General features: G+C 43.0%; 1 protein-coding gene across 1 annotated transcript in view; it reads right to left on the bottom strand.

The window, feature by feature from the left end:
* The window catches only part of CCDC171 (coiled-coil domain containing 171), a 281370-nt gene extending 273861 nt beyond the window's left edge, over nt 1–7509 (bottom strand). Inside the window, exons 1-2 of the mRNA XM_021715020.1 lie at nt 7378–7509; nt 180–354 (exon numbers count right to left, since the gene is read on the bottom strand). Of these exons, the coding sequence (XP_021570695.1) occupies nt 180–354; nt 7378–7482 (280 nt within the window). The 5' untranslated portion in view covers nt 7483–7509. The remainder of the gene's footprint in view (nt 1–179; nt 355–7377) is intronic.
* Nucleotides 7510–16601: the final 9092 nt, after the last annotated feature.

The following is a 16601-nucleotide window of genomic DNA, read 5'->3' as shown; positions in this document are numbered from 1 at the left end:
GGCTGCAGTGGCCGGGAGCGGCCACTGCACTCCAGTCTGGGCAACGGAGTGAGACTCCAACTCAAAAAAAAAAGAAACAACGTACTTCTGACCCTATATGGAACACATACACAACAGTGAGCAACGACATACAATGAGGCTACCACCCTAACCACGGGAAGAAACAGAGATAGGCTTACCACAGAGTTTTTCTTGGATCCTCTGTGCTTCCGCCAATCGTTCTTCAGCTGCCCGTCGTCCAAGACCAGCTTCCTTTCTGGCGACGACCAGGTCATATTCCAGACTTTGCCGCAGGGCTTCTCCTTTTTCAACCTCGGACCGCAGCCGGGCAATCTGGCTCTCATAGCTTGCCAGCTGAAAACAGATTTCTGAGATCAACACATCTCTAAGATTATGAGATCGAATGTCTTAGAAAAACTTGTTTCCATAATATTTACAAGGGCAAGAATTTATAAATGTATCTTCTGGAAAATACACTGGAAAATAAGCACTACCTTACTCACCAAATAATACTCACTAAATTTCTTATTTTAGAGAATCCATTAGAGAAAAAAGGCAAAGACAAAACAATTCTATACAAACTTTTTTTTTTTTAATAAAAATAAAGAGAAATCACGTTTCGATTAGAAATAGTCATACCTGGCCGGGCTCGGTGGCTCAGCCTGTAATCCCAGCACTTTTGTAGGCCGAGGCGAGTGATTGCCTGAGCCCACGGGTTCAAGACCCACCAGGGGAACTTGGCAAGACTTCGTCTCTATAATAAATAAAAAATTAGCACGCCTGTAGTTTCAGCTACTTGGAAGGCTGAGGCAGAAGGATCATTGGAGCCCAGTGGGTCAAGGCTGCGGTGGACAGGAGTGTGCCACTGCACTCCAGTCTGAGTGACAGAGTGAGACTCCAACTCAAAAAAAAAAACAAAAAAAACAAAAAAAGAAATAGTCATAGCTAAAAAAAAAAAAAAAAAAAAAAAAAGAATAACACAGTAAGCACTTAAAAACTCATTCTTCCTTCTCTTCCTTCTGCTCTCTAAAATAAAATTTAAAAACAAACTGCATCAAAGTATAGTTTAATACTTTTTGTCTATATTATTTCACTTATGACATCACTGATAGAGCATAAAGTAATAAAAGTGCCAATTTCACAGGGATTTAAATGAACTAATAGCTAACTTGCAACCTTCAATGAAGTAGCATGACAGAAGACAGGTCAAAAAGTGAGAACTAGATGATTATAAGGTCATCTCCCACGTTACAATTATATGATACAATCAGTTATTTATTAAATAGTATTAATCACTCGATGCATGTTAAGTGCAATGAAAGATACAAAAACAAATATTATTAAGGCCCTGACATCAGGGGATTAAATGTTACAGAAAGGCATATGGGCTAAGTTTTATAAAGGAGATAGAAATAAAATGTTATGATAGTTCGAAGAAAAGCAAAATTACTTGTTGCTGGTAGAAGAAAGAGAGATGGTGGAAAAGAGATAATTCTAGAAAGGTATCACACAAGAAATGACTGAGCTGCTACACCAGGCCAGAATATATAGTCTAATCATCAAATTGAGAAAAGATTAACAGATTTCTGAAGGGCAACATCAGAAGTTACTATAAGTTTCCTTCTTACGGCACGGTAGCCACCAAACACCTGTCTGGCCCCTTCGACCTAGCTCTGTTGTTCTTGTCAGGGGGTGGGAAGAGGCCTTAAGGACCACACTGAAGCCTGAAACGAGGCAGCAGCTTGTTTGGTTAGAGGAAGAGGTACGATTCCAAAAAAGAAATGACCGTAAGTGACTTTTAATATGCAGAGCGTGGCAGGAGCTACTCTTACTCTTTGTTTTTAAGGTGACTTCAGAAGAACTCTGTATTTATTATAGGCCCAGGGCAGATAAAAAATAAGAATTTACAATTTTAAATAATTTAGAGAAGTAAGTATCTTAATGTACTTATGAAGTAAGAATTTATAATTATCTGCTGATGGTTAAAGAAAAAATATAACAGAACCACCCTAATCACAAATTCAAAGTAACTTCAACGTTGGTGTCAGAAGTTGTTAACACGTGCACATTCTCAGTTGTGCCAGTCACTTAGCTGCTCTCAGTTCTCCCTATCTTTCTCCAGCTTTGCTCTGTATTGTAGGAACTCTGTTTCCAAGGCTCCTTCAACAACTGGCTTCTCCATGGGTTTGGCTGATGAAAGGCAACTGTGGAATACTCGAGGGCAGAGAAGTGAAGGACCCAAGGCATGTCTGCCTCTCAAGAAGGCTAGATACCAGGCAAGTTAGCCCTGTCTTCCCTGTGGCTGCAAATCCTTCTGGATTGTCCCTCCCCCCACGGACCCTGCTCTCTCCAAACGGTTCTAGCTTTTATCAACCTTAGGAGTAGAAACAGCTTTCTAATGATGCCAGTATCTGGGATGCCTTAACATCCCCTATTTGTCTTTCCAGCTCTTCTAGTACCTGTGTGACCAACACTCCCTACTAATGTCCCTTTGTTGGAAGCTCTAGAGTGGTTTCTATTTTCCTGACTGGATACTACTGCTCTTGGTATCAGAAAAGGTTTCAAGATGGGTATATGATATTGGATGGCTACCCTATTTGAACCTAAACATGGTGAAGACCTCTTCACAGGTAGAAATGGGATGCCAGCATACAGTGCGATCACAGTTTTTTAAATTATAACGTGCAGTTGTTCAGGATGAAGTACCAGCTGAAGATAAGCCTCCAGGAAATGAAGTCATGGATGCACTTGACCATTAAGGCAGCACTGTCTACTCTATGGGGTAAGCCCTGAGGGGTAGGAAGAGAGTTACCGTACTACACTACAAAACTTACACAAACAAAACTATAATCTCAGGGCTTTAGAATCCACCTCAAGACTGTCAAAAAACCAAAGAGTTTTTACGGTGACTTTAGAAGAATTGTTTATTTATTATAAGCCCTGGGCAGAGAGGGTTAAGGACCAGACTGAAGATCTAATTATGAGGAATGCAGAATTACAAGTTCAGTGAAGAGCCTCACCAAGTTTCTGTTGGGTTTGTTTGTTTTTGTTTGTTTGTTTGTTTTGAGTGGGAGTCTCACTCCTTGCCCAGGCTGGAGTACAGAGGCACGCTCACAGCCACTGCAGCCTCTGCAGCCTCGACCTGCTGGGCTCAGGTAAGCCTTCCACCTCAGCCTTTCGAGTAGCTGGAAGTACAGGTGCACACCACCACACCCAGTTAATTTTTTCATTTATTGTAGAGACGAGGTCTCACCATGTTTCCCAGGCCAGTCTTGAACCTGTGAGTTCAGGCAATCCTCTTGCCTCAGTTTCCCAAAGTGCTGGGATTACAGGCGTGAGCCACGGCGCCCAACCAGTTTCTACTGTTAAGATGGCATCCGTTGTGCATTAAGTAGTAAGGAAGGACATGGAATGAGGGCTTCTGGAATCAGACAAACCTGAAAACTATGAACTCCCATTAGAGTCCAGGATGTCCAAGATCCTCCCTGAACATCCCTTATGAACAAAAGTAACCTCTCCGCCCTGATAAAGGTAACTAGCCTTGTCTTACTTAAAGATTTAATAGTGACCACACCTGAAGCAGTTGCCTTACAAGAGGATTTGAAATACCCACCCCCCCACCCCTCTCTATCACCACAGATTGACTCAGATCTCAGTATGCTACAGGAGGAAAAATGTAAAGTCTGTTCTAGAAGAAAATAGCTGTGATGGTTGCTATTAGACGCCAACTTGACTGGATTGAGGGGTGCCTGGACAGCTGGTGAAGCACTGTTTCTGAAGATTCCTATGAGGGTGATTCCAGAGGAAACAGACATGAGAGTCATGGCCTGGAAGAGAAAGCCCCACCCTCAAAGTAGGCAAGCACCATCCAGTCTGCTGCCAGCATGGCGTCAACAAAGCAGGCAGAAAAAGGGGGATAAGCAGCTCGCAGGGTTCCTCCCACTCTCTCTCCCTTCCTTGGCAGACGCTTCCTCTCCTCCTGACCTTGGACATCAGACTCTGGATTCTTCAGCTTTTGAACTCTGGGACCAGCACCAGCAGCCCCCCAGGGGGCTGTCAGTTCTTCGGCCTCAGAGAGAGGACTGCAGTGTCAGCTTCCCTGGTTTTTAGGCATTTGGACTTGGACTGAGACATACTTTGGGTTTTTCTCATTGCCCACCTTGCATATGGCCTATCGTCAAACTTCACCTTGAAATTGTGATCCAATCCTCCCTTATAAGCTGCCTTTTATTTATTTATTTATTTATTTATTTACTGACATACTTACTTATTTATTTTTACTTGGAGTCTCATTTTGTCGCCCAGGCTGGAGTGCAGTGGCATGCTCACGGCCACCCCGGCATCAACCTTGGCTGAGACAATCCTTCCGCCTCAGCCTTCCAAGTAGCTGGAACTACAGATGCATGCCACCACACCCGACTAGTTTTTGTGATTTATTGTAGAGATCAAAGTCTCACCAAGTTGCCCAGGGGGGTCTCAAAGCCCCAGGCTCAGGCAGTGCTCTCGCCTTGATCTCCCAAAGTGCTGGGATTACACGCTGTGCCACCACGCCCAGCCAATAAATTGCCTTTTATATATTTACATCCTAGTTACTTCGGCTAGAGTGATCGTTACCAAGGGGATGGTGAGCCAGCAAAGACTTGGAAAACCTGGGAATTCAATAGGGTGACTCTTAGTCAGCCCATGTCTACAAAGATTCAACAGAGGCAGCACCACTCAGGAACCACGTGTTTCAAGAATAAAGGTTTGGACACTCTATCAGGTAAAATGCTGACAGACTTCAAGGGGAACATATAATCACTTGTGAAATAAATAATAAACATCAACTTATAAGCTGAGTACCAGCTCTTCTTTTTTTCTTTTATAACAGTCTGAGCCTCGCTGAGGCTGAAGTGCAGTGGCACATTCGCAGCCTCCGCTGCCTCGACCTGCTTGGCTCAGGCGATCCTTCTGCCTTAACCTTCCAGGTAGCTGGAACCACAGGCCTGCACTACCATGCCCGGCTGACTTTTTGATTTATTGTAGAGACAAGGTCTTGCCAAGTTGCCCAGACTGGTCTCGAACCCCAGGGCTAAGGCAATCCTCTCGACTCTGCCTCCCAAAGTGCTGGGATTATAGACATGAGCTACTGCACCCAGCACTGTTGTTCCTCTTTTTAACCTGAGTAGGCCTTAAGGCTACCCACATAGGTGACAGAAACCTATCCTCTGCTCTTGTGGTGGTTTTCTCATTAAAGTTTCAACACATACATTATATATGCAAAAACAGAAATAAAATGGGACCTCCCTCTTTTTTTTTTTTTTTAGATGGAGTCTCACTTTGTTGCCGAGACTGGCCTGGAACCTCTGGGTTCAAGCAATGCTTCCACTTCAGCCCTCTGAGTAGCTGGGATTGCAAGCACACATTGCCACGCCAGGCCTCCTTCCTTTTAAGACATGTCTGCATTCGCCATAAAGAAGTACAAAATATATCCTCAACAGCAACTTGGATACAGTGGGAGACCATCATGCTAAGTGAACGATCACGGAAAGAAAGAACTGAATATTGCGTGTTCTCACTCATAAGTATACCCTGATCACTGATCACAGCAGCACAATGGTGGGAACGGCAGACACTGGACACTGCTGGGGGCGGGGGAGAACGGGGGGCACATGGCAACACACTGGATACCAGGTCCACCATCAAGGGAAGAGAGGGCCAGCTGGAAGGCCAAACTTTACCTACACACATCTTATTTGTGTAGTAAATCCTCACATGTACCCCCACAACTCTAACATAAAATAAAACGAAAATTTTAAAAACACACGTCTGCATTCTTTTAAGCCTTTGTGTCCAACCAGCTACTGCTGAGTCTCCTCTCTGTGCTACCCTTCGTAACTGTATGCCTTCCAGAGCATGCCTCAAACTCTAAAAGAAAGGCTTTTCACCACTTTTGTGCCATGACCCTCTTGGGCAATCTGGCAAAGTCTTCTCAGAATAATATAATTAAATATATAAATTGAAATACACAGGATTACAAAGAAAACCAAAGTCTATAAAAACAAGTGTAGGCCAGGCACAGTGACTCAAGCCTGTAATCCCAGCACTTTGGGAGGCCAAGGTGAATATCCTGAGCCTGCAGGTTCGCAATCAGTCTAGGCAACATGGTGAGACCTCATCTCTACAATAAATCAAAAATTAGCCGGGCGTGGTAGTGCATGCCTGTAGTTCCGATTACTTGGAAGGCTTAAGCGGATCACTTGAGCCCAGATCAAGGCTGCGGTGGCCATGAGTGTGCCCCTGCACTCCAGCCTGGGTGACAGAGTGAGACTCCAACTAAAAAAAAAAAAAAAAGCGTATAATATAAAAACAAATTTGTGATGCAATAATATATGTACCAGTGGCCGGGCTCAGTGGCTCAGTCTATAATCCCAGCGCCTTGGGAGGCCGAGGTGAGTGGATGGCCTGAGCCCACAGGTTTGAGACCCGCCTGGGAAACTTGGCGAGACCTCATCTCTACAATAAATCAAAAATTAGCCGAGCATGGTAGTGCGCGCCTGTAGTTCCAGCTACTTGTAAGGCTGAGGCAGAAGGATCACCAGAGCCCAGCAGGTCAAAGCTGCAGTGGCCGGGAGCAGCCACTGCACTCCAGTCTGGGTGACAGAGTGAGACTCCCACTCAAAAAAAAAAAAAAAAACCATATAACTCATGAGTTATCTTAGAAGAGAAAGAAAACTACTGGCCTTCAAATATATACATATACAAATGAAATATACATACACACACACACAAACAAAAAATAAAATGACAAAAAAAAGATAACTTGCAAATTGTACTCGAATTAAAAATTCCATACTCAAGCCGGGCTTAGTGGCTCAGCCTGTAATCCCGCGCCTTTGGGAGCTGAGGTGAGTGGACTGCTTGAGCCCGCGGGTTTGAGACCCGCCTGGGCAACTTGGCGAGACCTCATCTCTACAATAAATCAAAATGAGCCGGGCATGGTAGCGCGCACCTGTAGTTCCAGCTACTTGGAAGGCTGAGGCGGAAAGATCGCCGGAACCCGGCAGATCGAGGCTGCAGTGGCTGGAAGTAGCCACTGCACTCCAGTCTGGGTGACAAGAGTGAGACTCCAACTCAAAAAAACAAATAAATAAGTAAATAAATAAATCTAAGATAACATACTAATAAACATAATAAAGCATTAACATACTATTTTAACACTCATACAACTACACTGTATAGAAAAGCATACACTGTATGCTTTCTTTATTATAATATCCTTTCTAAGCACAAGAATGGTATTGTAATAAAGGCTAAACATGGAGTTTGTAACATAAAATGAATCTAAAAGAATCAAACTCAACTTTAAATACTATTTGAGAGGAAAATAAATTGTACCTCTGAATTGTGCTTAGTTGTCATTTCTAACTTTTCTTTCTTAGCTCGATGGAGTTTCTTTCTGAGATCAGCAGTAATATCCAAGTCTGTTTCATTTTTAAGCATTTGTTTTACATCTGATGAGGCATTCTTTAACCTATAAAATGAGATCATAGTAAAATACAGTTCTCATAAAGCATATTTCACAGCATTTTTGATAACTACAGATAACTCCCAAAGTGCTGGGATTACAGGCTGAGTCGGGCATGGTGGCTCAGCCTGTAATCCCAGTACTTTGGGAGTCCAAGGCGAGAGGATTGCCTAAACCCATGGGTTCGAGACCAACTTGGACAACTTGGAGAGACCTTGTCTCTACAATAAAACAAAAAATAAGCCAGACTTGGTAGCATGCATCTGTAGTTTGAGCTACTTGGAAGGCTGAGGTGGAAGGATCACATGAACCCAGCAGGTCGAGGCTGCAGTGACCATGAGTGTGCCACTACACTACACCCTGGGAAACAGAGCGAGACTCCAACTCAAAAAAAAAACACAAAAAGAGCCGGGCTCAGTGGCTCAGCCTGTAGTCCCGCGCCTTTGGGAGGCTGAGGTGAGTGGATTGCCCGAGCCCGCGGGTTCGAGACCCGCCTGGGCAGCAAGACCTCATCTCTACAATAAAAAAATTAAAAAATCAGCCGGGCGTGGTAGCGCGCGCCCGTAATTCCAGCTACTCGAAAGGCTGAGGCGGAAGGATCGCCAGAGCCCGGCAGGTTGAGGCTGCGGTGGCTGGGAGCAGCCACTGCACTCCAGTCTGGGCGACAGAGTGAGACTCCATCTCAAAAAAAAAAAAAATAATAATAATAATAATAATACACTGAACACCGCAAATGTAATTCATATTACAAAAAGAAAAAGTACAAATAAGAGAACAGATTCTTGCTTTAAAATGGAAGATTAAAGCCAGGCACGGTGGCCCCCGCCTATAGTCCCAGTTAGTTGGAAGGCTGAGGCAGGAGGATTCCCTGAGCCCAGGAGTTCAAGCTGTAGTGTACTATGATAGCACCTATAAATAGCCACTGCACTCCAGGTTGGCCAACATAGTAAGACCTTGTTTTAAAAAAAAAAAAGGACAGACTAGCCGGGCTCAGTGGCTCAGCCTGTAATCCCACGCCTTTGGGAGGCTGAGGTGAGTGGATTGCCTGAGCCCGCGGGTTCGAGACCTGCCTGGGCAGCGAGACCTCATCTCTACAATAAATCAAAAAATTAGCCGGGCGTCGTAGCACACGTCTGTAATTCTGGCTACTCGGAAGGCTGAGGCGGAAGGATCGCCGGAGCCCGGCAGGTCGAGGCTGCGGTGGCCGGGAGCGGCCACTGCACTCCAGTCTGGGCAACAGAGTGAGACTCCAACTCAAAAAAAAAAGGACAGACTAAAGCATACTATTCTCTCACAAAACATTTTTTAAAAATTAAAATAACAGCAAATAGAATTTAGAGGTATAAACCCACAAGGAGAAACAGTACAGAAGATGAGATAACAACAATAAAATACAAGAAGCTGGAAAGCAGGTAGACAAGTGGTAACTGATTTACCTAAGAAAGTGTAATTCAAAGTCAGCAATGAAAAAAGCAACCTGATTTACAGTAGAGCTCCAAAAAACTCAGTAACTGGCAACACCTTTGAAAACGGGGTTAAAACTAAAGTACAAAACAGGAGAATTGACAGAAAGTCTGCCAACAAAATATTATATGCTCTGATCCCCTATCCTCTATACCTTACAACTGCGTACCTATTTCTTCCCCAGTGTGGCACTAAGGGTTTATTCCCTGCAGAGGATACATTCCCTAGACTGGAAGACATGTGATACAAATGAGGTAAGTCTCCATACTAAAACCAAGAGCCTTGAGTAAGAAGATATATAATGAACAAGAGCCTTATCCTTCTAACACTACTTGTCTGCCACAATTATGGTAGCAAGACTGAACAGAAGCATCTTCCCTGGAGAATCTAACCAGCCAGGTGATAAAGGGCTCTCCAGTAAAACAGCCTAACCATGTCACCCTACAGAGAATGCCACAAACACAAAGCCTCACACACTGGGCACCAGTCATCTCTGCAGGTTGGTCCTCTACTTTTAAATATAGGCAGAAAGCCGAGGACCACCAAAAGTTTAGGAAACACCTAATATGATCGCCAGATACTAAAAATAAGGTGAGTGGAAAGGAGAAAGTCCTCAAAGACTATGACAACTTTAAAAAAGAAAGAGGGAGCCGGGCTCGATGGCTCAGCCTTGTAATCCTGTGCCTTTGGAAGGCTGAGGTGAGTGGACTTCCTGAGCCCACGGGTTCGAGACCCACCTGGGCAATTTGGCGAGACCTCATCTCTACAATAAATCAAAAATTAGTTGGGCATGGTAGCGCGCCTGTAGTTCTGGCTACTCGAAAGGCTGAGAATCGCCGGAGCCCAGCAGATCGAGGCTGTGGGAGCACCACTGCACTCCAGCCTGGGTGACAGAGTGAGACTCCAACTCAAAAATAAATAAATAAATAAAATAAAAAAGAATGAGGGAAGACTAACATAAATCTTTTCAGAAAGACAAGTAGTGGGTATGACGTCCATAATATAGCATCTACAGCAGTGATAAGAAATAAAATATTCAGAGAATAAAAAAAGATCTCTTAAAAATCAAAAACACAAACTAAGGAATGAAAAACTAAATAAATTAATGTAAAAGAAAAATCTCTCAGAAAACTAAAACAAAAGAAAAGGCAGATGAAAAACAGAAAAAAAATTTTCAAAACTCAGAAGCCTAAGAGGTTTAAAATCTCAATAAAAAGAGTTGCAGAATAAGAAAATAAATGTATAACCAAAAAATGCTTCTTTGGAAGCACTGTTCTAAGTTTTTATACATAAAAACTTATTTAATCTTTTTAACAACCTGATAACATAAGTACCATTATGGTCCCTACTTTACAAATGAGGAAACTGAGTCACAAAAAGGCTAAGTGATTTGCCCAAATTCGTAGGGCTAGTAAGGGACAGAATAGGAATTCAAACTCTGGCAGCCTAGCTCCATATTAAAATGCCTCTCTGGAGGGAAGGAAAATATCAAAGAAAAAAATTCTAGAAAATATGCAGAGTCTGAAGGATCTGAATTTCAAACTGAAAGGGCCTATGAGCAACTCAGGTTAAATACATGAATATTTCAGAAAACAAGACAAAAGAGAGTTCCTCCACATTCCACAGAGAAATAAATACATTGTACACAAAGGACTAAAAAATTCTATTTGGGGCCAGGCATGGTGGCTCAAGCCTATAATCCCAGCACTTTGGGAGGCCAAGGAGAGGATTGCCTGAGTTCGAGACCAGCCTGGGCAACACGGTGAGACCTCGTCTCTACAATAAATCAAAAAAATTAGCCAGGCGTGGTGGCGCACACCTGTAGTTCTGGCTACTTGGAAGGCTAAGGCGAAAGTATCACCTGAGCCCAGCAGGTCGAGGCTGTGGTGGCTGTGAGCATGCCACTCCGGCCTGGGCGACAGAGTGAGACTCCAACTCAAAAAAAAATTGATTTGAGCCAGGCTCCATGGCTCAGCCTGTAATCCCGCGTATTTGGGAGGCTGAGGTGAGTGGATTGCCTGAGCCCGCGGGTTCGAGACCCGCCTGAGCAGGCGAGACCTCGTCTCTACAATAAATCAAAAAATCAGCCAGGCATGGTAGCCCATGCCTGTAATTCCGGCTACTTGGAAGGCTGAGGCGGAAGGATCACCGGAGTCCAGCAGGTGAGGCTGTGATGGCCAGGAGCGGCCACTGCACTCCAGTCTGGGCAACAGAGTGAGACTCCAATCCAAAAAAAAAAAGAAGATAAAACCAGGCCGGGCTCGGTGGCTCAGTGTGAAATCCTAGCACTTTGGGAGGCTGAGGCGAGTGGGTTGCCTGAGCCTGCGGGTTCAAGACCAGCCAGGGCAAGTTGGCAAGTCCTCGTCTCTACAATAAATCAAAAAAATCAGCCGGGCGTGGTAGCGCACACCTGTAGTTCTGGCTACTTGGAAGATTGAGACAGAAGGATCGCTGAGCCCAGCTGGGTGACATTGGGAAGGCCGTGAGTGTGTCACTGCGCTCCAGCCTGGGCTACCAAGTAAGATTCCAACTCAAAAAAAAAAAAAAAAATTTATTTGGCATGATTTCTCAACAGAAACACTAAGAATTAGAAAACAATGCTGCAACACCTTAAAAAATTCCAAGGGAAATCATTTCCAACTTAAAATTTTATGCCCAGCAAATTATCATCCAAACACAAGGCTATAAGAAAGACTATTTCAGACCTTCAAGAATTCAAAATATTTACCTCCCGTTAACTCTCTCAGGAGGCTAACAGATGATTTGCTCCACCAAAATAAGGACCCAAACTGAGAAAGTCACAGACATGGATTTCAGAAGTAGAGTATTCAACACAAGAAAACAGCAGAGGGATTTCCAGGACAGTGATGAGAGGAAACACTAAGATGACAGTTGTACAGCAAAGCACTTGAAAGGAATTCTGCCCCGGCCGGCCAGGCCAAAGCTTCTAGGAATGATTTCTTTAAGAAGATAAAACCAGCCAGGTTTGGTGGCTCAGCCTGCCATCCCGCGCCTTTGGGAGGCTGAGGTGAGTGGATGGCCTGAGCCCGCGGGTTCGAGACCCGCCTGGGCAACTTGGCGAGACCTCGTCTCTATAACAAATCAAAAATCAGCCGGGCGTGGTAGCGCACGCCTGTAATTCCGGCTACTCGGAAGGCTGAGGCGGAAGGATCACCAAGCCCAGCTGGGCGACACTGGGGAGGTCGTGAGTGTGTCACTGCGCTCCAGCCTGGGCTACCATGTGAGATTCCAACTCAAAAAAAAAAAAAAAGATAAAACCAAACAACTTCATGTATGTTAACACTGAGAGGAGATTTATAGAACTTATTTAGAGGATGAAGTTAAACTCATGATAAGTTCACAGAAACTAAGCAAATAAACAAGACAACGATTAAATCCAAGAAAACAAGATATACAGGAAAAAATTGTTACAGGTACTACTACATGGCTCAAATGAAAGTTTTCATAATTATAATAACATAAACATTAGATAACTAGTCTAACCAAGATTACAATATTACTAAATGTAGAGAGATTAGGGAAGAGAGGTAGACATGAATTAAAACCAAAATATGACCTTCTGCAATGGGAAATCAGAAGATAATGGTTAAAACTGGAAAGTCATATAGCAACTGACAATTTTAAGAGCTGGAAAAAAAAAACCTCAGAGAGTTGAAAATGATTGTGTTTAGGAATCAAGAAAGTTATTTGCCTCAAGGAAATTAGTACTGCTGTTTTTTGTAATAGCAGTCAGTCAACCTTGTAGAACAACTGGATTATTTAAACAATGTGCATATAAAACTTTAATTTGTTTTTAAAAAACTAAAATAAAATAGAATCAATGAACCCAATATTTGGTTTCTTGCAAAGATCAACAAACTTGACAACCTTTTATTGGCAAAAATAAAAAAAGAGACTCAAATTATAAAAACAAACACTGTAAAAGGAAATATAGCTACCAATCTAGAAGGATTATAAGAGAAGATTATGAACAACTTTATGCCAACATTTTAGATCAATGGACAAATTCCTAGAAAGACACAAATGACTGAATAAACTCAAGAGGAAATTAAAAAGCTGGCTATATGTAACAGATAAAGTTGCTGAATCATTCATTTAAATATCTAACCACAAAGAAAGCCCAAATCCAGATGGCTTCACTGGTAGATCCCAAACTGTAAAGTAAAAAGGTAAAAAGAATACCCATCTTCACACGAGGGGAGGGAACACTTCCCTATCCACTCTGAGTTCAGAATTACCCTGATACTACAACCAGACGACATTATCACAAAAAAAAAAGGAAAATTACAGACTGATATCCCTTGTGAATACAGATGGGAAAATCCTTAGCAAACCACTGCAAACCAAATCCAGCAATATCTCTTTAAAAAGTAAACAATGAGCCGGGCTCGGTGGCTCAGCCTGTAATCCCACGCCTTTGGGAGGCTGAGGTGAGTGGATTGCCTGAGCCCGTGGGTTCGAGACCCGCCTGGGCAACTTGGCGAGACCTCATCTCTACATTAAATCAAAAATCAGCTAGGCGTGGTAGCGCATGCCTGTAGTTCCAGCTACTCGGAAGGCCAAGGCGGAAGGATCGCCGGAGCCCAGCAAGTTGAGGCTGTGGTGGCCGGAAGCAGCCACTTCACTCCAGTCTGGGCAACAGAGTGAGACTCCAACTCAAAAAAAAAACAAGTAAACAATGAGCTGGACTCGGTGGCTCAGCCTGTAATCCCATGCCTTTGGGAGGCTGAGGTAAGTGGATGGCCTGAGCCCACGGGTTCGAGACCCGCCTAGGCAGCGAGACCTCATCTCTACAATAAATCAAAACATTAGCTGGGCATGGTGGCGCGCACCTGTAATTCCGGCTACTCGGAAGGCTGAGGCGGAAGGATCGCCGGAGCCCAGCAGGTCGAGGCTGCGGTGGCCAGGAGCGGCCACTGCACTCCAGTCTGGGCAACAGAGTGAGACTCCAACTCAAAAAAAAAAAAAAAGTAAACAATGCAACCAAGCAGGATTTATCCTAAAAATATAAAATTGGTTTAATGTCTGAAAATCAATTGATATAATACCCAATTTTCCCCTTTTCCTACCTTAGGGAAGTGAATCTTCTGTTTCTCTCTCTCTCTCTCTCTCTCTCTCTCTCTCTCTCTCTCTCTGTCTCTCTAATTTACTTTCTAAATAAACTATATTCTCTAATCTAAAAAAACCCCAATTTTAATAAAGGACAAAAATTACACGATCATCTCAATAGATGCAGAAAAAGCATCTGACAAAATTAAATGCCTATTCATGATTAGAAAAAAACTATCAACAAACTAAAAATAAAAGAAAATATCAGCCAGGCTCCGTGGCTCAGCCTGTAATCCCATAATTTGGGAGGCTGAGGTGAATGGACTGCCTGAGCCCACGAGTTCGAGACCTGCCTGGGCAACTTGGTGAGACCTCATCTCTACAATAAATAAAAAAAAATTAGCCGGGCGTGGTAGCGCGTGCCTGTAGTTCCAGCTACTTGTAAGGCTGAGGCAGAAGGATCGCTGGAGCCCAGCAGGTCGAGGCTCTGGTGGCCGGGAATGGCCACTGCACTCCAGTCTGGGCGACAGAGCGAGACTCCAACTCAAAAAAAAAAAAAAGAAAATGTCCACACCTGATAAAGGATATCTACAAATAACTTACAGCTAGCATCATACTTAATGTTGAAAGACTAAAAGCTTTCCATAAGTAAGATACCAACCACAACAAAGAAGTCTGCAATTAACATTTCTGACCAAGATTGCATTGCAGATTCTAGATGGGGCAATCATACAAGAAAAAGAAATAAAAGGAATGCATATTGGAAAAGAAAACGTAAAGTTATAAATACAAAGGACTTGATTCTGTAAGAAAATCATAAGAAATCTTTATGAAAAAACAGATTAGAACTAAAATCGATTTCAGCAAAATCACAAAATACAAGATCAATGTACAAAAATCAATATACCTCTATATATCATCAATGAACAATTCAAACATGACACAAAACACGCCAGGCTTGGTGGCTCATGCCTGTAATCCCAGCACGGTGGGAGGCGGAGGTGGGAGGATAGTATAAGGCCAGAAGTTCAAGACCAGCCTGGGCAATATAATGAGGCTCTATCTCTACCAAAAAAATTTTTTAATTAGCTACGTGTGGTGGTACATGTCTACAGTTCCAGCTACTGTGGAAGCTGAGACAGGAGCCTCTCTTAAGCCCAAGAGATGGAGGTTGCAATGATCCCTGAGTGCACCACTGTACTGCAGCCTGGGCAACAGTGTAAGACCCCGTCACCAAAAAAAAAAAAAAAAAAATTATGACAAGCCGAGTATGGTGGTGCATGCCTGAAGCCCCAGCTACTTGGAAGGGTAATGCAGAAAGATTGCTTGAGGCCAGGAATTCCAAGCCAGCCTGAGCAACATAGCGAGACCTCGCCTCAGAAAAATTTTTAAATTATGACAGATGTACATTGGTATGGTAAGATGCTTCCATGCCAAATTTAAAAAGCAGGATACTAAATAATACTAAATATTATTCTAATTTTTAAAATACATAATTACGTAATACATTGGTATTTTCTTTTTTATTTTATTTTTTTCTAGTTGGAATCTCACTCTGTCACCCAGACTGGAGTGCAGTGGCCATTCCCAGCCAGCGCAGCCTCGACCTGCTGGGCTCCCGCGATCCTTCCGCCTCAGCTTTCCAAGTACCTGGAATTACAGGCACGCGCTACTATGCCTGGCTAATTATTTTTATTTTATTGTAGACATGAGGTCTCACCAAGTTGACCAAGCGAGCCTGGAACCTGCAGGCTCAGGCAATCCAGTCACCTCGGCCTCCCAAAGTGCTGGGATTACAGGCTGAGCCACCGAGCCCAGCCTACATTGGTATTTTCAAAAGAAAAAGTCTGGACAAATATTTACCAAAAGGTTATTATTAGTTATCTCTAAGTTGTAGAATTACAAATAGTTCTACTGTTTTGTTCAACTGTATTTTTAATTTCTTTCTAAAGATACATGAATTATTTGCATTAAAATATACATGTAAATACACACATGTATGTATGTGTATAAAATGGAATGTCAGAACAAGAAGGAAACTTGAAAATCCTCTATTCAGCTGTTTGTGAACCATTTTCCTCAAGGTGGTGACAGAGAACAAACTGATAAAAGGTCACTCCTGCCCTTTGCAAATGTGAAAAAAAAGTCCCCTTTAAGATGAAATTTTTAGCAAAGAACAAAGCTTGTGTTTTCTTTATTCTCTACTTTACTCCAGTAAGGATTTAGGGGGACTTCTAAAGACAGATGGAAAACATCCGTACAGCAAAGTCACAGGTAAAGGACATATGAGTCATACCTGCTCTACTCACACGACCTTGCTGAAAAGGCAGTCGAGGTCAGCCCTTCTCAAACTAAATATGAGTTTCCAGGACCCTCCCCTGAGAGCACTGTAATAAAGTATACCATAGACTGAGGTTAGGAGCATGCTATAACCCAATAAATATGTAATCGGCTTGTGAACAATAGCACAGCCAATTTTAGTTTTCTATCTTAAAACATATAACTGTTTAAAGTTCCAGTTATGGGAAAAACGGCAAAGCTCCAGTTATTCTTCCCTTGT

This window comes from Carlito syrichta, unplaced genomic scaffold, assembly GCF_000164805.1.
Source record: "Carlito syrichta isolate Samal-C Ts95f unplaced genomic scaffold, Tarsius_syrichta-2.0.1 Scaffold306565, whole genome shotgun sequence".
NCBI classification, from domain to species: Eukaryota; Metazoa; Chordata; class Mammalia; order Primates; family Tarsiidae; genus Carlito; species Carlito syrichta.
Note: the sequence above shows the minus strand (reverse complement) of the source record. Positions and strands in the feature narration are given on the sequence as shown.